Source organism: Myotis nattereri (assembly GCF_964212035.1).
Source record: "Myotis nattereri genome assembly, chromosome: 13".
Taxonomy (NCBI): domain Eukaryota; kingdom Metazoa; phylum Chordata; class Mammalia; order Chiroptera; family Vespertilionidae; genus Myotis; species Myotis nattereri.
This window is the reverse complement of record NC_138088.1, coordinates 1,623,212-1,648,025: the sequence shown is the minus strand read 5'-3', so window position 1 is coordinate 1,648,025 and position 24,814 is coordinate 1,623,212. Positions and strand designations below refer to the sequence as shown.

General features: G+C 46.1%; 1 protein-coding gene across 3 annotated transcripts in view; it reads right to left on the bottom strand.

Annotated features, from left to right (window-relative positions):
- The window catches only part of CCSER2 (coiled-coil serine rich protein 2), a 218,514-nt gene that overhangs the window by 35,384 nt on the left and 158,316 nt on the right, over positions 1 to 24,814 (bottom strand). For all 3 annotated transcript variants that reach the window (XM_081105440.1, XM_081105439.1, XM_081105438.1), the window contains one exon: positions 19,514 to 19,597. In XM_081105440.1, coding sequence (XP_080961566.1) covers positions 19,514 to 19,597 — 84 coding nt within the window. The remainder of the gene's footprint in view (positions 1 to 19,513; positions 19,598 to 24,814) is intronic.

Sequence of the window (24,814 nt, the reverse complement as noted above, 5' to 3'; positions counted from 1 at the left end):
TTTAAGGTCTTTCAAGAATTTTCTAGAAACTGCCGATAAACTTAATGAGAGCTACAAGAAATCTAATGAGACCCTTGATGTTGTGATAAAGGACCAACTAGAAATTAAGCATACACTGACTGAAATAAAAAATATTATACAGACTCCCAACAGCAGACTAGAGGATTGCAAGAATCAAGTCAACGATTTGAAATACGAAGAAGCAAAAAACACCCAGCCAGAAAAGCAAAATGAAAAAGAATCCAAAAATACAAAGAAAGTGTAAGGAGCCTCTGGGACAGCTTCAAGCGCACCAACATCCAAATTATAGGGGTGCCAGAAGAAGAGAGAGCAAGATATTGAAAACCTATTTGAAGAAATAATGACAGAAAACTTCCCCTACCTGGTGAAAGAAATAGACTTACAAGTCCAGGAAGCGCAGAGAACCCCAAACAAAAGGAATCCAAAGAGGACCACACCAAGACACATCATAATTAAAATGCCAAGAGCAAAAGACAAAGAGAGAATCTTAAAAGCAGCAAGAGAAAGACAGTCAGTTACCTACAAGGGAGTACCCATACGACTGTCAGCTGATTTCTCAACAGAAACTTTGCAGGCCAGAAGGGAGTGGCAAGAAATATTCAAAGTGATGAATGCGAAGAACCTACAACCAAGATTACTTTACCCAGCAAAGTTATCATTCAGAATTGAAGGTCAGATAAAGAGTTTCACAGATAAGGAAAAGCTAAAGGAGTTCATCACCACCAAACCAGTATTATATGAAATGCTGAAAGGTATCCTTTAAGAAGAGGAAGAAGAAGAAGGTGGTAAAGATACAAATTATGAACACCAAATACACATCTATCAACAAGTGAATCTGAAAATCAAGTGAATAATCTGATGAACAGAATGAACTGGTGATTATAATAGAATCAGGGACATAGAAAGGGAATGGACTGACTATTCTTGGGGGGGAAGGGGTGTAGGAGATGCGGGAAGAGACTGGACAAAAATCGTGCACCTATGGATGAGGACAGTGGGTGGGGAGTAAGGGAGGAGAGTGGGGTGGGAACTGAGTGGAGGGGAGTTATGGGGGAACAAAGAGGAACAAATGTAATAATCTGAACAATAAAAGATTTAATTAAAAAAATTTTAAAAACTAATAATAATAGTAAAAGAAAAGAAAATGCTGCTATGTATACTTGAATTGGAAAACTCTATTATTATAAAAAAGAGTTCCAGTTGAAATTAAAGAGTTTAGGAATTTGAAAAATTCATAAATCAAGACCAAAAAAAGACAGATTTCAGATCATAAAAGATATGTTTTAAGCTATGTGGCAAATGATGCTATTAAAAATGATGAATATATTTAATTACACGCAATTTTAAAGCATATATACAATTGCCATCAAAGTTAAAAGCTGGAGAAAACCTAAGCAAACATGACAAAGGGTTTTTATCTCAGTATACTAAAAGCCCGTTGAAACACATAAAATCATTTTCTAGGCTCCAAAAGACAGAGCCAGTTCTCACAAGCATATGCCATTGGCAAAATGTTCTGTTTAACTTGTTGAAGAATGTAAATTAAAGTATTAAAGATATTATTTTGTAGGTGTTAAACTTGAGAAAAATACCCAATGTGATTAACAAGACTGCAGGTAAATATGGCACATTATAAGATACCACAACAGACGAACACATGGCTATCCCAGAGTCATAAAAGTACTCGCAGTCTTTGACTTGGTTATCCCACTTCTAGGAATCATGCCAAAGAAAACTTTGAGAAAACTTACAACAAGGTATTATCTGAAAGTTTACAAATGTACATCTGTCCCATAAGGGAACAATTGAAATGCAACTTGATGGAGAACTAGAGAGCCATCACTCAGTCAGTGCTAAGTTCTACCACTGATGGAAGAAAGAGTCCCAAAATTAAATCAAAATACAATTAGTAATAACATTGGAAAGCAACATGTATACAGCACTCATCATATGACAGGCACTGCTCTAAGGAAAAATCCTTTTTACACATAAAGATAAGCAAAGGAGAATACAACAGGGGATGGGTTAACTCCAGGAGAGTTTTAAAGGATGAGTAAAATGTTCTGAAGACACAGAAGTGTGGCAGGCCTTAGATTTTAGGGTAAGCGATTCTAAATATTGCAGACAATACAGAGATGAGGACAAGCACAGCACATTTGGAGAACTACAAGTGGTGCCATTGCACAAAAGCTGTGGTGGGAGCAGTGTGGTTAATTACTAGGCAATGGCCAGATCAGAGGGCCATGAGTATCAAGTATGGCCTAAGCCAGGGAATGACATATGAATTTGCATTTGAGATGTCTTTGACAGCTGTTTTGAAGACACATTTGACAACATCAACAACAAAACTAGGCTAGGGAACTTATATTCAAGATGTAATACTCCAGACAAGTCGGAGCCTGATGCACAATGGTGATAATAGGGGTGAGAAGGGAGAGGAGAAAAATCAGATTAGAAGATTTTGGTGATTCACCGCAGGTGAGAGGAGAACAGAGAGGCGCAGTCAAGAGTGACAGCTGAAGGAGTGACACAGAAGAATGGCGGCTTAACGGCACGTCCTTTCCTCTCCCCCTGACATTTCAACAAGTTAACCACCTATAATTCAACAAAGAAACCCCTGCTCAACATTACACGCATGCCTGAGCGACTGTGCACTGAGACAGCTAAAGGTGGGCATCCGGGAATAAGTGGAGAGATGAGAAGGACAGCGCAGAGGGCCCTCAGCCACCGGAGAGAGAGAGAGAGAGAGAGAGAGAACAGTGTCTGAATCAGCAGACGCCTGACAGAGCACTGTGGGCCAGGGTGATGGTGTATCAAACAAAGAAACAGAACCAGAGAGGCCTGCTGACACTTGGACTCCCAAACTCACCTCCCATTGCCCTTGGAGTTGGGTCCAGGAGCACATGATCTGTAAACCGAGAGCTATGGCAGTAGAACCGTAGAACCGCTGTTTCCCTTTGTGACTGATCCCCAGGAGGGGTGCTTGCGGCAGGACTGCATGGAGGTCAGAGATCACCATTACAGCGAGGACAAAACAAACCCCACCCCCAAGCAGCATGGCTGTATTGTTTTTTGCTTTTCCTTTCAGAGAAGAAGGGGGGGGAGGAGAGAGAGAGAGAGAGAGAGGGAGAGAGAGAGAAGATGAGATGAGATGAGATGAGATGAGATGAGATGAGATGAGATGAGATGAGATAGAAGAGAAGAGAAGAGGAGAGGAGAGGAGAGGAGAGGAGAGAAGAGAAGAGAAGAGAAGAGAAGAGAAGAGAAGAGAAGAGAAGAGAAGAGAAGAGAAGAGAAGAGAAGGCGCGCAATGATGGGAGAGAATCATTGATCAGAGGCCTCCTGCACACCCCACACTGGATTCAAGCCCACAACCTCGGCATGTACCCTGACCGTGAATTGAAACATGACTTCCTGGTTCATAGGTTCAAGCTCAATCACTGAGCCACACCCCGACTGTCCTGTCTTAAGGAAGCCAGGGAGGCTCAAATCTAGGAGAACACAGAGGTAAAAATCTTGCGATTCGGGCACCATCTACAGGAAATAGTAGAAAGACTTCTTCAGAGATAAATGAGAAAGCAAAGGAGGACAGCAAATACCATGAAGGGCTGCAGTAACGACAATGACCAGAAAGAAAATGAAAAGTCCCCACAAAGCAGGTCAGAACACATGGAAATGTGATATAATCTTGACAGATTTCAAGATTGCAGTTCTGAAAATACTCAATGAGATACGAGAAAATAATGACAGACAACTGAGTTCATTCAGAAAACAAATCAATGAGCAAAATGACTACTTTACCAAAGAGATTAAAACTTCAAAGAAGAACCAATCAGAAATCCTGGAAATGAAGCCGCAATTAAGGAGATTAAGAGTGAACTGCTGCAGCCCATCTGCGCAGCTGCGCTGCTGCTGTCTCCAGCTGCCCAGCCTGGGGCTACAGGGGCCACAGGGAGCTCACCTCCAGTGGCCAGGGCAGCCCAAAGTGCCAGACCAGGCTATCACCTTGCCTCACTTATGAACCTGCTGAAGAAAGAAGCTAAGTGCTGTGAGAAGACAGGAGATGGGAAAGAGTTCAGAAGGCCTGGAAAGAGACAGGTGGAAGAGGCACTGGGCAGTTTACTATAATAGTGGGCTGTAGGGTAATCCCTCTGACCATTCCAGCGCAGACCATTTTCCTCAAGAAATGTCAAATGGAATGTGAGGAAAGAGGAAGAACAACTATTCCTACCATGTATCTCCCGTCACCTTTGTGAAAAGTTCAGCTCATGCACAGTATTTTTAGACAACAACACTATTTGTTAGTAAATCTCAGAATCGCCCTGCAATGTGCAGCATTAGCAATATATTCCCACATAAAACACAGGCTCAGCCCCTGGCAGAGGGGCTCGGATGGACAATGGGCGAAGAGAGGATAATGGAGCAGTGAGTGCTCCCCAACACTTGAGGTCATGACAGGATTTGGGGTAAGTGGCCAGTCGGGAGATCATGTTGACTCTGACACCCTAGAGGACTTGGAAGCAGGCCGCCATTTATGGTGTGACACAGCCACAGTGGGAGCAGCTGCGGACCCGGCCTCCAGGGGCCAGACACCTGAGCTGGACTCCCCAAGCTGCCACCCAGTAATCCAGCGATCCAGAGATGGCAAAGCCACCATGCCCAGCTGCCACGGCTGCTGGGAGTAAGAAGAGAGGCCAGATGCTGTAGGAGTGCTTTGCAATGTGCACAGGTGATTCTCACTATGCTCCCGCCCACCCCCACCCCCTCCCCTCACCTCCACCCCCACCCCCCGCCCTGTTCAGGGCCACTTTGAGCAAAGGGCGGCAGTGGGGGGGGGGGGACCAGGGACAGGGACAACCGGGACAAAGGAGACGATGGGGACAACACAGCCAGCAGCTGCAGGGGTGGAGCAGGGGCCCCAGGATCTTGAAAGCAGTGGCAATGGAGCCAGTAACAGCAGCAGAAATCCCGGAGAGAATGGAGAAAAGACTCCCCCTGAGCTGGAGCACCTCCAGGACTTTGCACTTTCCTTGAGGAAAGGAATTTGATCTCCTAGACCAGCGGTTCTCAACCTGTGGGTCGTGACTCCTTTGGCGGTCAAACGACCCTTTCACAGGGGTCGCCTAAGACCATCCTGCATATCAGATATTTACATGACAATTCATAACAGTAGCAACCTTACAGTTATGAAGTAGCAACGAAAATAATTTTATGGTTGGGTCACAACATGAGGACCTGTATTTAAAGGGCCAGAAGGTTGAGAACCACTGTCCTAGACTAAGGGACAAGCCAGACACCCTGTTGGGGGCCCCAGAGGCCACATGTGGAACCCACAGACTACAGTTTGCTCTGCTACAGCCTGGATAAAGGTACAGGCTCAGTTGCCTGTACCTAGAGAGTAAGCTACCCATGTGAGGCGGGCAACTCTCTCCTGCACCATCTAGGGAGGCTGGACAGGAGTCTGAGGCCAGAGAAGATAAGGATCGTCCACCGCACTCAGCTGCTGCGGTTCTCGGGTGTGGCCAGTGAAGAGGAGCCTCACGGCACCTGGCACCTGACTGTGGCTTTCAGAAAACTACATGGAGGACTTGGCTGGTGCCTTCTCCATGGACACGGCTCCAGAGAGTCAAGGACAGTTCGCTTTTGCATAGAAGGGTTGACAGGACCCTACCATGTGTCAAGGTTTGATGGCACAGGATTTGGCTGCCTGGGGCGGCCACGGTGCCAATGTTTCATTGTGTTAACAATGTTGTATTAACCTCTAATTCTTTTGCAAATTTGAACGCAGCTCCCAGCAGTTTTGCAGACCTATGATGGTTGGTCTTTAGGAGTACTGGTGAGTGTCCAGCTCCCCACTGAGCGCCGATGTTACGGCCACGTGTCTGCTATCCTGGAAGGGGCAACGTGGGGTTGAACCCCAGAAGCAGAGGGTACCTAGCTGCCAAGAAGGTAGTCACCCAAGGGAACAGAGGAGAGCACCCATCAGATTTTAGTCCCAGTTATAGAAAAAATCTGGGAGCCAATACTCTCTCATAGAGAGACAGGTGGCAGTCTGTGTGTTGCCTTGTAGTCCTGTGTGACCACGCCCATGTTGGGGGTGGCACAAACCCCACTTGAATAAAGTAGGAGTTGGGGGCGGTATTTGCAACAGAGGGAAGCCGCGAGGACCAGCCCTCTGTCACAGGAGTTACAGGCCTTGTGAGGTCCTGTGACATGTGAGACCCTGCGAAGGGATAAAGCTCGAGTGGAGGAGCTACTCCCTAGTTCGTTCTGAGAGGGCATGTCATCCTCACAGAGGCCATATGTGCTAAGGATGAGTCAAGTAGGGGGAACCCTACTACACGGACAGCTGTGACTGTCCATTTGAGTACAGATGAACTGTGGTTTGATTCAGATACTGGACAGAGTAGCCCTTTGGCCATTAGAAGGACAGCTTGGCTGTCTTTGTGGCACTAGCAACAGTGGCTAGTAGGCCATCATCCCATGTGGGGACAGGAAAAGTGAACTCCACCAAGGGGTGGAACCTACAAGTTTTGCTATTAGGGCCCCACATATGAGTACTGGTCATAGCATGTTACAGTTTGTATTATTATTGTGAACTCTGTGTTTAGGGAGCTGGCAAGTAGGTAGAGTGCCCCTAGGTGGACATCCAGCGTAAGAGGTGCAGCATGGGAACACTGTCAGAGTATCCCGGATGCTCAAGGCCAAGTGGAGTGTAGAGGCCTTGTTCAGAACATGCTGGATGTCAAGGCCATGGTGAGCATGGAAATCTTAATCAAAACGTTCATGGCTAAGATGCTATGTGCAGGTGCAAGGATGTAGCAATCCAGAATGCGCAAGCGTGCCCTTCTCTAACCCAAATGATTGATGTCACTATTTGGAAAGAAGTCTCTTTTGTCTAAGTGTTATTAAAGTATGGTACTGACCAGCAAGTTAGTGAGCTCATATGCAGCTACTATGACAGGCTGTGAGTCCAGAAGCAGTGCACGGCTGCTCAGATAATAGCTCCTATGTTGGAGGCTGCTACTATGTAGGAAAGGAGGTATCTCCATTACCTAGCCAGTGTGTGGCTACCTACTATATGGGACTGTTTTGAAAGACTGTTTTTTTTTAGTAGCTTCTTGATAGCAATGGCTACATGGCCACTAGCTTCTACAATAAAGACTTTCTTATACAGCCCCCCCTCCCCACAAAAGAGTAAACTACTCAGCATAGAAAATAGGACCAATGAGATAGAGGAAAGAACTAGTGACATCAAAGATAGGAACCAATAAATGACACAGAAGGAAGAGAGAATTAAGAAAAATGAAAGAGCTCTACGAGACCTATATGACTGACTCCATCAGAAAAAGGCGATATAAGAACTGTAGACATTCCAGAGGAGGAAGGGAGGGAGCACGGAATGGAGAGTCTATTAAAACAAATGGTGGATGAGAACGTCCCAAATCTATGTAAAGAACTAGATCCTCAAATCCAAGAAGAATACAGAACACCTCGTTACCTCAATCCAAAGAGGTCCTCTTCAAGGCACTTGGTATCAAAACTGTCAAAAATTAATGACAAAGAAAAAATTCTCAAAGCAGCCAGGGAAAAGAAGGAAGTGACCTACAAAGGAATAGCCATCAAATTCCATCCGACTTCTTAGCAGAAACTCTACAAGCCAGAGGAGAGTGGAACCAAATATTCAAATGCCTGAAAGAGAGAAATTACCAGCCATGAATAATATATCCAGCAAAATTATTCTTTAAATATGAATGAGAAATAAAGACATTCTTGAGAGATTTTATCACCATGAAACCTCCATTGCAGGAAATACTCAAGGGAGATATTCCACCTGAAGCAAAGAATATAAGGTCACAACACAAGTTCACCAAAAAACTTACAGAGCCAACAGGAATAATTTGTGACAATAAAAATATCCATTTATAATTAAAACAATAAACTAGGAATAGAAGGAAAGTACCTCAACATAATAAAGGCCATATATAATAAACTCTCAACTAATATCATACTCAGAGGTGAAAAACTGAAAGCTTTTCCTCTAAGATCGGGAACAAGACGAGGATGGCCACTCTCACCACTCTTATTCCACATAGTGCTGGAAGGTCCAGAGCAATAAGGCAAGAGAAAGAAATAAAAGGCATCCAAATTGGGAAGGAAAAGTGTCACTTTTTTGTGGATGACATGATTCTGTATATAGAAAACCCAAAGACTCCACCGAAAAACTATTAGAAACAATAAACAAATGCAGTCAAGTTGCAGGATACAAAATCAATGTGAAAAAATCCATTGCCTTCCTGTATACTAACAACAAAACTTCAGAAAAAGAAATGAAAAAAACAATTCCTTTTGTAATTGCAACCCCCCAAAATAAAATACCTAAGAATAAACTTAACAAAGAACACAAAAGACCTATATGCTGAAAATTACAAAGCATAATTAAAAGAGACTGCAAAAGTCATAGCAAAATGGAAAAATATTCCATGTTCATGGATTGGAAGAATCAATATAATTAAAATGGCCATATTGCCTAAAATAATGTACGGATTTAATGCGATCCCCACCAAAATCCCAATGTCATTTTTTAAAGAAATAGAACAAGAAATCATCAGATTTGCATGGAACCACAAAAGAACCCGAAAAGCCAAAGCAATCCTGAGAAAAAAGGAATGAAGCTGGAGGTATTATATTACAGAGCTACGATAATCAAAACAGCATGGTATTGGCAGAGAAACAGATATACCGATCAAAGGAACAGAATAGAGAGCCCAGCTATAACACCACATGTCTGTGGACAGATAATTTTTGACAAAGGAACCAGAAATGGTATCAAGCTAGTCTCTTCAATAAATGGTGCTGGGAAAACTGGAAAGCCACATGCAAATGAAGGAAACTGGATTACAGTTTGTCTCCATGTACAAATGGATTAAAGACCTAAACATAAGACCCTAAACAATGTTACACAGAAGACAATATAGGTACCAAACTTATGGACCTTGGCAGTAGAGAATATTTTATGAACTTGACCCCAAAGGCAAAGGAAGTAGAGGCAAAAATAAATGAATGGGACTATATGAAACTAAAAAGCTTCTGCACAGCAAAAGAAACAACAAAACAAAGAGGCAGCCACCCAAATCGGAGATGATATTTGCAAACAGTACCTCTGACAAAGGTTTAATTTCCAAAATATATAAAAAACTCGTAAAAACTCAACAACAAACAAACAACCCAATCAAAAAGTGGGCAGTGGGCCCTACCTGGTTTGGTTCAGTGGATAAAGCATTGGCCTGTGGACTGAAGGGTACTGGGTTCGATTCTAGTCAAAGGCACATGCCTAGGTTGTGGGCTGGATCCCCAGTAAGGGGCATGCAGTAGGCAGCCACTCAATGATTCTCTCTCATCATTGATGTCTCTCTTCTTTCTCCCTCTCCCTTCCTCTCTGAAATCAATAAAAATATATATTTTTTAAAATATATTTTATTGATTTTTTTACAGAGAGGAAGGGAGAGAGATAGAAAGTTAGAAACATCGATGAGAGAGAAACATCGATCAGCTGCCTCTTGCACACCTCCTACTAGGGATGTGCCTGCATCCAAGGTACATGCCCTTGACGGGAATCGAACCTGGGACCCTTCAGTCCGCAGGCCGACGCTCTATCCACTGAGCCAAACCAGCTATGGCAAAAATATATTTTTTTAAAAAGGTGGGCAGAGTACCTGAAAATACACCTTTCCCAAGTAGACATACCAACAGCCAATAGATATATGAAAAGATGTTCAATCTCACTGGCAATTACAGAAATGTCAATCAAAACTACAATGAGATGCCACCTTACACCTGTTGGAGTGGCCATTATCAACAAGACAAGCAATAACAAGTGCTGGAGAGGTGGAAAAAGGGGAACCCTCATTCACTGCTAGTGGGACTGTAGGCTGGTATAGCCACTATGGAAAGCAGTCTGGTGATTCCTCAAAAAATGAAGAATAGCGCTACCATACAACCCAGCAGTCTGTCTCCTGGATACATGCCCGAAAAACTAGAATTCATGTAGTCACAAAGATACAAGCACCCCTACGTTCATTGCAACATTATTCACGGTAGCCAAGACATGGAAACAACCAAAGTATCCCGCAACAGAGAACTGGATAAAGAAGATGCAGTACACATACAGAATGGAACACTACTCAGCCATAAGAAAGGATGAAATAGCACCACGTGAAGCAATATAGATGCACCTTGAGAACATTATGTTAAGTGAAATAATTCAGTCAGAAAAGCTAAAAACTATATTAGGTCATTCAATATGTAGGACATAAAACTGAAACTCATGAACACAAACAGCAGTGCGGTGGTTACAAGAGGGAAGGGGAGAGGGAAAAGGGGGTCCTAATATAAGGTGACAGGAGATTTGACACTGGGTGGTGGGCATGGAGTGTAATACACAGATCTTGTAACATAGAAACCCACACCTGAAACCTGTATGTTCATGTTGACCAATGTTACCCCAATCAATTTAATAAAAATATTAAAATCACAAAAGAAGAGTGCCATCTATACTTCTAGCTTGGGTGATATGGTGGATTGTTGTGCCATCAAAAGAATCTAATCTAATAAATGAGAAGCATGCAAATTGACCATCCTTCGCTATGCCCCAAGCCATGCCCATCAGCCAATCGGAGTGATTATATGCAAATTAACCCAATCAAGATGGCGGCCAGCAGCCATGGAGCTGGAGCAAGCAGGAGGCTTGGTTGCCCTGGCAATGGAGGAAGCCAAGCTTCCCGCCTGCCCTGGCTGGCTGTGCCCTCCACTAAAGGCAATGAAGTTTCAATTATAGAAGATAAATAAATCCCAGATACCTGCTTCCAGCCAGCCTCCACTGGGAGCTTGAATGGCTAGGGGCCGTGGCCAGCCTGCAAACAGCCATCAGCCCCTCATCCAGGCTGGCCAGGCATCCCAGTGGGGACCCCCACCCTGAAGGGGGTGTGACCAGCTGCAAACAGCCATCATCCCCTCATCCAGGCTGGCCAGGCATCCCAGTGGGGACCCCCACCCTGAAGGGGGTGTGACCAGCTGCAAACAGCCATCATCCCCTCATCCAGGCTGGCCAGGCAACCCAGTGGGAACCCCAACCCTGAAGGGGCTGTGGCCAGCCTGCAAACAGCCATCAGCCCCTCACCCAGGCTGGCCACACCCTCATGGAGTAAGGGTCCATGCTGGGGGGCTTGTCAGCCTGCAAACAGCCATCAGCCCCTCACCCAGACTGGTCAGGCACCCCAGCAGGACCCCCCCCCCACCCTGAAGGAGGTGTGGCCAGCCTGAAAATGGCCCTCAGCCCCTCACCCAGTCTGACCAGGCACCCCAGCAGGACCCCCACCCTGATCCGGGACACCCTTCAGGGCAAACCAGCCAGCCCCCACCCATGCACCAGGCATATAATAAAAGGGTAATATGCAAACTAACCCTAATAGCAGAACGACTGGGAATCACTGGTCACTATGACACACACTGACCACCAGGGGGCAGATGCTCAATGCAGGTGCTGCCCCCTGGTGGTCAGTGTGCTCCCACAGGGGTAGCTCTGCTCAGCCACAAGCCAGGCTGCCAGCTGCCAGCACAGCAGTGATGGCGGGAGCCTCTCTCGCCTCCTCAGCAGCGCTAAGGATGTCCGACTGAAGCTTAGGCCTGGTCCCCGCTGGCAAGTGGACATCTCCCAAGGGCTCCCAGGCTGCCAGAGGGATGTCTGACTGCCAGCTTAGGCCCAATCCCCCGGGGAGCAGGCCTAAGCCAGCAGGTGGACATCCCCCGAAGGGTCTCAGACTGTGAGAGGGCACAGGCCGGGCTGAGGGACACCCCCCACCCCCGAGTGCACAAATTTTTGTGCACCGGGTCTCTAGTCTACAATAAAAGCGTAATATGCTAATTAAACTGGACATCCTTCTGGATGAAGCCGGGACTGTGAGGGAAGCCTGGGTCCCAGGTGCCAGAGGGAAGCCTATGCTGGCAGCTGGGAGCAGTAACACCTACTCTTGCATGAATTTTTGTGCATCGGGCCTCTAGTTGGAGAATAAAGGAGGGGAAATATGTCCAGAAAGGAATATTCCTGAGTTTTAAATATACTATTAGAGGTACCTATGGGCGGGACATATGGTGGAAATTTCCAGTGGGCAACTGGATTATCAAGTATTAAAGATTTTATATATTATCAATCATGTCATATGTGATATCATGACAGTAAAAGGTTGAAAGGGGACTGGGCTAAATCTACCTTCTAAAGAAGAAAAGAAACCTACAAAGGAGATGAAAGAAAAAAGGGTAAAGGGGATTTCAGAGAGAAGTGACACAAAACCCAAGGAATAAAAGCTTTTACGACAAAAGTCACACCAAACGTACAGCATTAAAATCAGTAGCTATTTTAGGTTTTCCAGATTTCCAGGTTTACTGGAAGGGGTTTTAAGGAGAGGCAAGGAAAAGTTTACCTGATTTACTGAATTTAAGATAGAAATGTATACACTGAGGATGAAGAGGAAGTAGATAAAGCACACTGAAGCAGACAACAGCGGCAGATGCAGGCGGGTCCTCAGCAGCAGCAGATAGTCACAAGGAGAGCGGGGTCCTCCACAGCATCGTGCCGCTTTCCCTGGAGCTGGGACAAAGTGAATGAGAATGACACCTGCTACAGGGAAGTTGGGTGGCAGGAAGCAGGTAGCAGGTGATCTTGTTTGATGAGCACGAGGCTACTGAAGAAGATGAGAAGAGTGGCTGAGAACTGGGCTTGAGGAGAGTTTGTTTGGAACAGTTTATCAGGGGAATGGGAGAGGGAGATGTCCTGAGATAAAGGACAGATTAGAGACATGGCAGGTCCAGTGGAGATTTTAGACCTTAAACTTGTAATGACACAAGTCACCATCCTATCTAACAATAGCCAAAAATGGTAATAGACCGTACCTTCGCTACACCTCCCATTGGCTAATCAACACAATATGTAAATTAACCACCAACAAAGATGGCGGTTAATTTGCATATACCGGCTGGGAGCGAAGCAAGCCAGACAGCGGAGGCGGGAGCAAAACAAGCTGGGTGGCTGAGGGCGGCGGGAAAGAAACAACCCGGGCCGGGCCGGGGGGCTGAGGGAGGCGGGAATGAAACAACCCAGGCTGGGAGGCTGAGGGCGGCAGGAACGAAACAACCCAGGCTGGGAGGCAGGAACGAAACAACCCAGGCCAGGAGGCTGAGGGCGGCGGGAACAAAACAACCCAGGCTGGGAAGCAGGAACGAAACAACCCAGGCCGGGAGGCGGGAACGAAACAACCCAGGCCGGGAGGCGGGAACGAAACAACCCAGGCTGGGAGGCGGGAACGAAACAACCCAGGCCAGGAGGCGGGAACGAAACAACCCAGGCTGGGAGGCTGAGGGCGGTGGGAATGAAACAAGCCGGACATCCCCCGAGGGGCCCCAGACTGTGAGAGGGCACAGGCTGGGCTGAGGGACGCCCTCCTTCCGAGTGCACAAACTGTGGTGCACCGGGCCTCTAGTATTTACATAATTTGAAACTGCTAAACCATTTTAGATGAGAGGGAAACACAGCTAGGCATCTGCTGATGAAGAGCAGGAGAGTCTGGGAAAGGGACTATCAGCTACTGCATCTTACATTGAAGAGGAGGAAGAAAGACTAGGAATGGTCTGCCTGGAAGGAACGGCACAGGGACAAGAAAACAGGTCCAGAAACATGGAGGCATGGAGCAGACGAGGCATCTCGGAGGGAAGAAGGGAGGATGTGGGAAGAGATTAACCAAAGAACTTACATGCATGACCCATGGACACAGATAACAGTGCAGTGCAGGCCTAGGTGGGGGGAGAGGGAGGGAGAGCAGGCTAGAGGGGGTCAGTGGTGGAAAATAAGGGGATATCTGTAGTACTTTCAAAATAAAGATACATTTTTTAAAAAGGAAGATAAAGTGACTGTCCCCAAGAGGTCACCTAAGGGCAAAAAAGCCAGTAGCAAACAGTATAACAGGTATATGACAATGATGTTAAAAATTTGCACAGAATATTATGGCTATTTCTTGAAAAGAAAGGCTGACTGACATATTTGAATTCTGTGAAGCATAAAGCAAGGAGATGGCAAAGACATGGTCTCTCACCTTGGGAATGATGGCCAAGTTCAATGCACATAAGGGGAGGAGGGAGAGGACAGAAACCACAAACAATGACACTATTATTGAACATTTAAAAAGTTAGGGACTAGCCCTGTCCGGTTTGGCTCAGTGACAGCGTCAGACTGGGAGGTCCCAGGTTCGATTCCGTTCAAGGGCACATGCCTGGGTTGCGGGCCCTCCCTTCCTCTCTGAAATCAATAAAAATATATTATATATAAAAGAATTTAGGGATTAACCAGCCACACAGATTTTTTCTTAAAGTTATATAATATAGACTTAAAACAATGAACAAACTCTTCCCTCTCCACTGTATTTCTCAACTCCTTACATCTGAACTGGCCTCATGACTTCCTATGATCAACACAAGGTGGGAAAGGCAAAGTTGAAGTTTTAAACTTGGGCTTTATAAAGCCTGACACTTTCTCTTGCCATGAGGACCCCTAATAATTCAACCAAGTGAACAAGACAGGGATGGCCTTTTGGGTGAAAGACTACAGGGAGAGAAGTTGTGGGCCCCAGGCAACAATCAGCTAGCAGAGGCATGAGTGAGCCCAGAAGAAACCAGGGAAACATCCAGTGGAACCCAGCACAAAGTTCTAAAGTCCAATCCTATCTAATAATAGACAAACATGGTAATTAACCATAACTTCACTACCCTTCCCATTGGCTAATCAGGGCGATATGCAAATTAACTGCCAACCAAGATGGCGGCCGGCAGCCAGGCAGCTGAAGCGAACAGGAGGCTTGCTTGCTCCAGTGACGGAGGAATCCAAGGTTCCCCACCTGCCGCTGCGAGCCTCTGAGCTTGCACTCTGAAACAATGTTGCAAATATAGAACCTAAACAAACCCCAGAAACCTGCTTTCAGCCCAGCGAGCAGGACCACAACAGTGTTACAATTATAGAACCCAAACAAACCCAGATCCCTGCTTTCAGCAGCCGAGGTCTCAGAGCTGGAGCCAAGCCTCAGAGCTAAAGATGGCTCTCAGTTCCAGTGATAGCCATAGAAGGTAAACAAATCCCAGAATAAAAAAAGAAAAAGAAAAAAAGGAGAGGTTGGGAGCTTCAGTCACCCACCAGTCTGGAAAGAGCCATCATCCCCTCATCCAGGCTGGCCAGGCACCCAAGCGGGACCCCCACCCTGAAGGGGGTGTGACCAGCTGCAAAGAGCCATCATCCCCTCATCCAGGCTGGCCAGGCACCCCAGTGGGGACCCCCACCCTGATCCGGGACACCCTTCAGGGCAAACCAGCCGGCCCCCATCCGTGCACCAGGCCTCTACCCTATATAGTAAAAGGGTAATATGCAAACTAACCCTAACAGCAGAAAGACTGGGAATGACTGGTCACTATGACACACACTGACCACCAGGGGGCAGACGCTCAATGCAGGAGCTGCCCTCTGGTGGTCAGGTTGCTCTCACATGGGAGGAGCTCTGCTCAGCCACAAGCCAGGCTGATGGCTGCCAATACAGCAGTGGTGGGGGGAACCTCTCCCACCTCCTCAGAAGCACTAAGGATGTCCAACTGCAGTTTAGGCCTGCTCCCCGCTGGCAAGTGGACATCCCCCGAGGGCTGCCGGGCTGCCAGAGGGATATCTGATTGCCATCTTAGGCCCAATCCCCCGGGGAACAGGCCTAAGCCAGCAGGTGGTCATCCCCTGAGGGATCCCAGACTGCGAGAGGGCACAGGCCGCCTGAGGGATCCCCCCTTCCCCGACCCCCAAGTGCACAAATTTTTGTCCACCGGGCCTCTTGTCCTATATAATAAAAGGCTAATATGCAAATTGTCCCCTCAACGGGGAGTTTGACTGGGAGTTCAACTGGGATTTCAACCAGGGTGCGGGGCTGGCTGGCCAACCGCCTGCGGCCCCTACCCCAGCCGGCCCCACCCCCAATCAGACTTCCCACACCTATCAGGGACGGGGACAGCCAGACCCCACCCATGCACGAATTCATTTACCGGGCCTCTAGTAATAAATAAATGGGTTACTGTCTAAAAGGTAAATAAATAATGCCCTAGTCAGTTTTCTCAGTGGTTAGAGCACCAGCCTGCGGACTGAAGGGTCACAGGTTCAATTCTGGTCCAGGGCAAATACCTAGGTTGAAGGTAGATACCCAGCCCCCCCCATTGGGGCGGATACAGGAGGCAACCAATTGATGTGTCTCTCGCATTGATGTTTCTCTCGCTCTGTCTCTCCCCCTCCCTTCCACTCTCTTTAATAAATAAATAAATAAATATTGTGTAACAATGTGTCTATCATAGACAAACAAGAAGATCTGTGGAAAAAAATGAAGATACTTGCATAAAAAAGTTGACATTGAAAACTTTTTCTTTAAAACGAATATTTTTACATGTAAAAAACTTTCACAAAAATGAATGCAGGAAAAAAGTCAACTGTGCGATAATCAGGGATTGTGTAAGTAAGTGCTTCTCAACTATGTGCATGTTCTTGGCTCTTTAAAGAATGTTCTGCTGGGGACCGGCTGCCTTACAATTAGTCACAATGTGAGCAAGAGGAGAGATGGGAAGAGATGTATAACATATTGAAAAGCCACAGTGTGGCTACTATTCTATATTCTTTTGATTTGATTGTTTTATATACAATTTTGTTTCCAATAAGTCAGTCTACATCCTGTGAGAAAATTATGCTTCTCTGATCCCTAATAGCAGGCTTGGTCACTTGACTTGTGGGAGTAACATGCTACATCCAAGCAGACTCCACACGATTCTGCCAGCGTTCTTTCCCCTCAGGTATGAAAACACCATGTCTAAGGTAGGCGCTGACCTTCAGCCTGGACACCAGGATGAAGACAGAGGAAACTGAGTCCCAACTGACCTACATCCAATATGTACCATGTGAAGAAATAACAGGTGAGAAATAAACTGTTCTTATTGTAAGGCACCAATATTTCATGGTTGGTTGTTACTACAGATGACTAACAAACACTGCCTAGCATACCCTGCAAGTAGAATGTAATGGCAAAAAAATTTATAAATCAAGAATTGAATAAATCAGAAATACTTGTATGTACTTAAAAAAAAATATATGCTTCAAAAATAGTTGCAAAGGAAAAAGCTTTCTCTAACTAAAAATAGACAAAAGATGAGCATTATAACAAAATGTACTTTCACTAAAATATATCTGCATTCTATAATCCTATCTAATAAAAGAGAAACATGGTAATTGGCGTACGACCACTACCCTTCCCATTGGCTAATCAGGGCGATATGCAAATTAACTGTCAGCAAAGATGGCGGCCGGCAGCCAGGCAGCTTGAAACTAACATGAGGCTTGCTTGCTTCAGTGACGGAGGAAACCAATGTTCCCCGCCTGCCTTGCAGGCCTCTGAGCCTGCAGTTTGAAACATTTTAACAAATATAGAAGCTAAAAAAAACCCCAGAAACCAGCTTTCAGCGAGCTGGGATCTCAGAGCTGGAGTCAGAGCTGGAGTTATACATTGTTTCGAACCAAAACAAATACCTACTTTCAGCAGCGGAGGCCTAAGAGCTGGAGCCTCAGAGCTAAAGCTGGCCCAGAATTAAAAAAAGAAAAAGAAAAAAAGGAGCGGTTGGGAGCTTCCGTAACCCGCCAGCCTGAAAACAGCCCTCAGCCCCTCACCCAGACTGGCCAGGCACCCCAGTGGAGACCCCCACCCTGAAGGGTGTATGACCAGCTGCAAACAGCCCTCAGCCCCTCATCCAGGCTGGCCAGGCACCCCAATGGGGACCCCCACCCTGAAGGGTGTGTGACCAGCTGCAAACAGCCATCATCCCCTCACCCAGGCTGGCCAGGCACCCCAGTTGGGGACCCTCAACCTGATCCAGAACACACTTCAGGGCAAACCAGCCAGCCCCACCCATTCATGAGGCCTCTACCCTATATAGTAAAAGGGTAATATGCCTCCCAGCACCGGGATCAGCGGAGCCGAGAGGCCTCTCGGCACCGGGATCAGTGTGACAGGGGGCAGCGCCCAAACCTCCTGATCGCCCTGCAGCTCTGTGTGTGACAGGGTGCGGCGCCCAACCCCCTGATCGGCCCTGCTCTGTGTGTGACAGGGTGCGGCGCCCCAACCCGCCCCCCCCCACCCCACGGGCCCTGCTCTGTGTGTGACAGGGTAGAGCCATAACCTCCCCATCGGCCCTGCCCTGAGTGTGAGAGTGACGGCGCCCCAACCCCCTGATTGGCCCTGCTCTGTGGGTGATAGAGGGCGGCGCCACAACCCCCCCCCCCACCCCACGGGCCCTGCTCTGTGTGTGATGGTGTAGAGCCATAACCTCCCCATCGGCCCTGCCCTGAGTGTGATAGTGGCGGCGTCCCAACCCCCTGATCCGCCCTGCTTTGTGTGTGACAGGGGGTGGCGCCCCAACTCCCCTATGGGCCCTACTCTCTGAGTGACGGCGGGGGAGCTCCTCAACCCCCTGATGGGCCCTGCTCTGTGCATGACAGAGGGGAGCTCCCCAACCCCCTGGATGGGCCCTGCTCTGTGTGTGAAAGGGGGCAGCACCCCAACCCCCGGATTGGCCCTGCTCTATGCATGACAGGGGGTGGCGCCGCAACCTCCCCATCGACCCTGCCTTGAGTGTGACAGGGGGCGGTGCCCCAACCCCTCAATCGGCCCTACCCTGAGCATGACTGGGGGTGGCATCGCAACCTCCCAATCCACCCTGCTCTGTGTATGACAGGGGGCGGTGCCCCAACACCCCAATCGGCCCTGCTCTGAGCCCGACCAGGGGCTGCATCTAGGGATTGGGCCTGCCCTCTGCCACCCGGGAGCAGGCCTAAGCCAGCAGGGCGTTATCTCCCGAGGGGTCCCAGACTGCGAGAGGGCACAGGCCAGGCTGAGGGACCCCCTCTTCCCCCCGAGTGCACAAATTTTTGTGCACCGGGCCTCTAGTTATATTTATAAACATGAAAAAAGATAAAATAATTTCCTTTTCAGTATATTTCTTCAATGTTAAGATATGTGATATGGTATATAAGTACTTATTAACCATTTTAACTGTTACTGGTAGTCATATTTTTAAATTGTTATTCATAAGTATAAAAAAATAATTTAAAAATTTAATGATTAAAAAAAAAAGAATCCTGTGCCAGTGGTAACACAGGAACAAATGCTTATTCAACTGATGAAATAAATTCAAATTAAAGCCCTACAGGGATTTCACTTTAACTTAATAAGGTAGCAAAAGTTAAAAGCAAGCTTGTTAAAATTCAAAACAGCAAAGCCAAAGGTTTTAAAACATTCATTAGTAAATGTTTTAATTATTGCTGTTTTACACCTTTAGTAATAAAAAGAACTTTGAAAAATTCAGCATGACCACCTAGTCATACCTTGTATATTTGATCGCCATCTTCTGGTTCCGGACTAGATGGCAATGATAGCTGGATATCATGCAATGATCCACTCCCATCATGCTGTCAGAAGGAAGAGAAGGAAAAGAGAGATTAATACATAACTGGGGGCATTCAGTTGACCTTAATTCACCCCAGACAAAATGCTAGCATGGCAAAGAACGAAGAGAAAACAAGTTGTAGAAATCTCCCTTTCATCTCTATGCACTTGTAGAAGGAAATGTGGAAGAGCACACCTGGCCAGGTGGCTCCATTGGCTGGAGTGTCATCCCATACATCAGGGCACATACCTAGGTTGTGGGTTAGATCCCTGGTCAGGGAGCTCGCTCTCTCTCTCTCTCTCTCTCTCTCTTTTCTCTCTCTAAAATCAATAAAATGTGGAAGAGGAAAAAAAAAGAACTAGGGCAAGAAAAATTTGTAGAAATAAATAACATAATATACTAGAGGCCCAGTGCATGAAAATTCATGCACTTGGCGGGGGGTGGGGATGGGGGGGTGGGCAGTCCCTCAGCCTGGTCTGCTGCTCTCTCGCAGTCTGGCCTCCCTCTGCAGGAGGTGACCTGGCAGGCTGATCAGGGGATGGCGCCGGCTGGCGAGCAGCAGCTCCATCCCCCGTCCCACATCCTCTCCACCGCTGTCCCCTCCCTCTGCCCGCTGGCATGCGCCTTGGCTGGCCTGGTGCCACCTGCTTGCCAGCCACACCCCCCGCTGACCAGTCATTCCGTTCTTCGGTCGATTTGCATATTACACTTTTATTATATAAGATGAGTAGACGGAGAAACTAAGATGGCGGCATAGATAAACACCGGGAAATAGTCGCCTCCCACAACAATTGAAAATTAGCCCAAAGGACGGAGCAAACATCGTCCAAAACAACAGGAAGGCTGGCTGAGTGTAATTTCTACAACTAGAAGAAAAGAAAAGCACACTGAGAGCCAGAGGAGCTGCGGAGGCTGAGTGCAGAGGTACGTGGCGGCTCGCGCGCGCGCGCGGAAAGGGGGTGGCACCTGAGGACGCGGCTGTCTTTTTGAATCACAAGCTCCCGACTGCTCTGATCTCCGGTTCCGGGAAGTCTCTGGGGACCCAGGACTCATACGGGGAGAGGCTGGTCTGTCAGGCGGCAGCGGGCGAACTTGGGGGCAGATTTCCCTCGGAGGTGCTTGCAGCCATTGCTGGGACACTGAGACGCGCGACTCCGGGCGCGGAGAATCAGCCATTGCTTCTTTCTACGCCCTTTTGACTCCCTGAGACCCCGCCCCACCCAGGCTGTGGCAGAGGCTTTTGCATGTGAATGCCCCAGAACTTTGCAACCTGATAATTACCTAACTGCAGCTGGGCCAGCCAGACCCGGAACTTCCAAGAGAAGGCCCAAGGCCCCGCAGCGGCTTGCATTGCTTCACAGCTGAGCCTCTCCGTGGCCCCGGCTGTGAGGCCTCAGGCAGGAGCTGAATTAGCACCTCCTTAGATCCAGGAGCCACTGTACCCAGTGGTCAGAGGGGGACCATTCTCCCACTTCAGACACAGCTGCTTCCCACAGCCAATTGGCCTGGAGGTCAATTCCTCCCAGTGATCCTACATCAACCAAGGCACCAAGAGTGCACCAAGAGTGTCCACCCCAGGTAACTGGGGAGGCTGAGCCACTGGGCCCTACAGGACACCTGGCGCGCAGGCCACTCTATCAACACAGGGAAGCAGCCAAAATGCGGAGACAAAGAAACAGGTTACAACTGGCAGAAACGGAGGAGGGCAGACGACTGGACATAGAGTTCAAGGCCACGTTTATAAGGTTTGTCAAGAATTTTATGGAAACCGCCGATAAATTTAATGAATCCCTCAAGGAGTATGGTGAGACCATGGAGGTCATGAAAAAGGACCAATTAGAAATTATGCATACACTGACTGAAATAAAGAATACTTTACAGAGCTCCAACAGCAGACAAGAGGATCCCAAGAATCAAGTCAAAGATTTGAAATGCAAAGAAACAAAAAATACCCAACCGAAAAAGAAAAAAGAAAAGAGATTCAAAAAATATGAAGATAGTGTAAGGAACCTCTGGGACAACTTCAAGCGTACCAACATCAGAATTATAGGGGTACCAGAAGGAGAGAGAGGGCAAGATATTGAAAACCTTTTTGAAGAAATAATGACAGAAAACTTCCCCCACCTGGTGAAAGAAATGGACTTACAAGTCCAGGAAGCGCAGAGAACCCCAAACAAAAGGAATCCAAAGAGGACCACACCAAGACACATCATAATTAAAATGCCAAGAGCAAAAGATAAAGAGAGAATCTTAAAAGCAGCAAGAGAAAGACAGTCAGTTACCTACAAGGGAGTACCCATCCGACTGTCAGCTGATTTCTCAACAGAAACCATGCAGGCCAGAAGAGAGTGGCAAGAAATATTCAAAGAGATGAATAGCAAGAACCTGCAACCAAGATTACTTTATCCAGCAAAGCTATCATTCAGAATGGAAGGTCAGATAAAGAGCTTCACGGATAAGAATAAGCTAAAGGAGTTCATCACCACCAAACCAGCATTATATGAAAAGCTGAAAGGTATTCTTTAAGAAGAGGAAGAAGAAAAAGGAACTCTTACCATTTGCCACAGCATGGATGGAACTGGAGAGCGGATAAATACCACAAGATCTCACTTATTTGTGGAATATAATGAACAACATAAACTGATGAACAAGGACTGATCCAGAGACGGAGAGGCATTGATTGGACTGTCGGGCCTTGGAGGGAAGGTAGGGGAGGGTGGGGGCAAGGGGGAAAGATCAACCAAAGGACTTATATGCAAGCATATAGGCCTAACCAATGGACACGGACAACGGGGGGGTGAGGGGGTGAGCGGGGAGAGGGGGGGTAGAGGGTACACATATGTAATATCTTAATCAATAAAAAATATTAAAAAAAAAAAAAGATGAGTAGACGAAGCAGAACACCTCTGAAACTTTTAGAATGGGAAAAGAAATATCAGAAATTTTCTAAAGAATTTTAAGATTCTCTCACCTATGAAAAATGTAAAATAAAAGTCAAATTAAATCTGCTTTGGTTTAGCTGTGGTGTTCGGGGGTATAAATGAGACAGAAACAGTAATATTAAGTAACTCAGCAAGGATTGGCCATAAAAACCATTTGATTAAAAATACTAGATACATGAGTATATATTCTGCATCTTATATAAAGTCTTAGAACAGGCAAAACTAACTAATGGTGTTAGAAATCAGAATAACAGAGATTGACTCAGGGGAAGAGGTCACTGACTGGGAAGGAGCACTAAGGAACCACCAGGGTGATGGAAACCACATGCAGGGTGGGTGCGCGGTCACATGCTTATGCAGAACCCCAGCTGGAGATTTAAGATTGATATATGTTAAGCAGTACTGGATGTATGCTATACCTCAATTTTTAAAATTTGAAAAAGTTAAATTTTTTATCCTTAAACACAATAAAGAAAACGACAGGATAATATTAAGTCCCTTGACAAGATGGTTTGGGAACAACCAGCTAAGCAATGCATGTTCAATGACTCACAGACAACCTCAAGAATGAAGAACCAGTGAAGAACACACCTGGGATATGGGGAGAAGCTGAGCCCCTCATCGAGGCAGGAAAACTGCGGGTTGGCACCGAGTTTGTTCAGATGGTACCTAGCTACCTTGGGAAACCCAGGGATTTGACAACCTTCAAGGAACAATATGATCGCAATCTTCTCAGACATATCTGTCCTAAAGGAAATCCCCCAGACCACGGAAATGTCTGGCATTGAAACAAGAGTGCCAAAACAGGAGACATAAGCATGTAGGTCATTTTCTTCTTTATTAATTGTGCTGTACATCTACTAAATCAGAAGCTAAAGGGATGGGGCCTAGGAATGTATATATAGAAAGTTCAATTGGTAATACTGATTGATAGTGAAAAAATAAGCATTTGCCAAATTTCTAGCATTAATGACATTTACTGGTGGTATCACATGGACATCCAAAATTTGACTTGAGAAGGGAGGCAATGACCTAATGAATAACAAGTATTCCCAGAACAACACCTTAAAAAATGTTTTTGGGGTGTGTTTTTTTTTTTTAAAGAAAAATTTTACAAGACTCATGTCAGTAAAAAGTTCAGCTCTGCTATAAATGCCATGACATATAAAACCAGGGCCAGGCCTACATACAAGTATATATTTGAGAAAAGAGGGACTTTAACATTGGACTTAATTCCAAACATCGATAGCATCTTTCTGCCCATTGCAAAGCAGGAAGCTCAAGGAATGAGAGAGACACCATTTTGCCTTGAGCGTGTGTGTAGCTGTGGGAAGTATGCAGCAAACGGGAAATGTGAACATCAGTTTTCAGGGGGAAGGAAAATCAGGAGTCCAGGGACTCAGATACCACCAGGGAGGCTGCGAAGTACCAGGAGCTCAGGAAAGCGACTCTAGGAAGTTGTACGTGAGTTTCTAGATTCTCTCCTGAGCAGCACTTCTGGGGTCTGATTCTAAACATCAGATCAAACACTGAGCAATAAATGAAGACCACTGCCCAGGACCCAAACTAGCCTCTGCAAGGCGTAGACTCAGAAAGTAGCTGAAGAGTAAGGCAAAGCCTTTGAAAACAGAACTGATGTTAAAACCACAATCCCAAAGTTACTAGTTGGAACTTGTAGCCTCAACCCAAGCAAACTGTCTGCTGTAAAAAAATAAAAACCAATATTCTCCAGAGCATTTAAACAAGATGAAGAACCAAAATTACTAAACGTACAAACAAGGAAAATATCAATTCACAGGAAAAGACAGTCAATAAACATCAATGCCAAAATAACACAGACGTTGGGATAAACTGGAAGAGATTTTAATAGAGCTATTATAAAAATTCTCCAAAAGTAAGGGTGAACTCTTGAAGGGAATTGAAAAAAAGGTCTCAGCAAAGAAATAACACAAAGTGAAAACAAATGGAAAATTTAGAACAGAAAAGATTTAATAATCAAAAATTTAAAATACATGAGATGGACTAAGTACATGACAGAGTGAACTTTAAGGTAGATCAACAGAAATCATCCAACCTGAACAACAAAGAGATAAAAAGATTGGCAAAACACACAAACAAACAAAACCTACAACCTCCCCCCCAAAATAGAGCCTATTAAGAAAAATATATTTGAAGAAATAATGGTTAAACAAACTCAAATTTGGTGAAAGACATGAACCTTCACATTTGAGAAGCTCAATTTAAAAGAATAGAACATAGACAAAGTGTGCTCTCTGAACGTAACGGAATTTAACTAG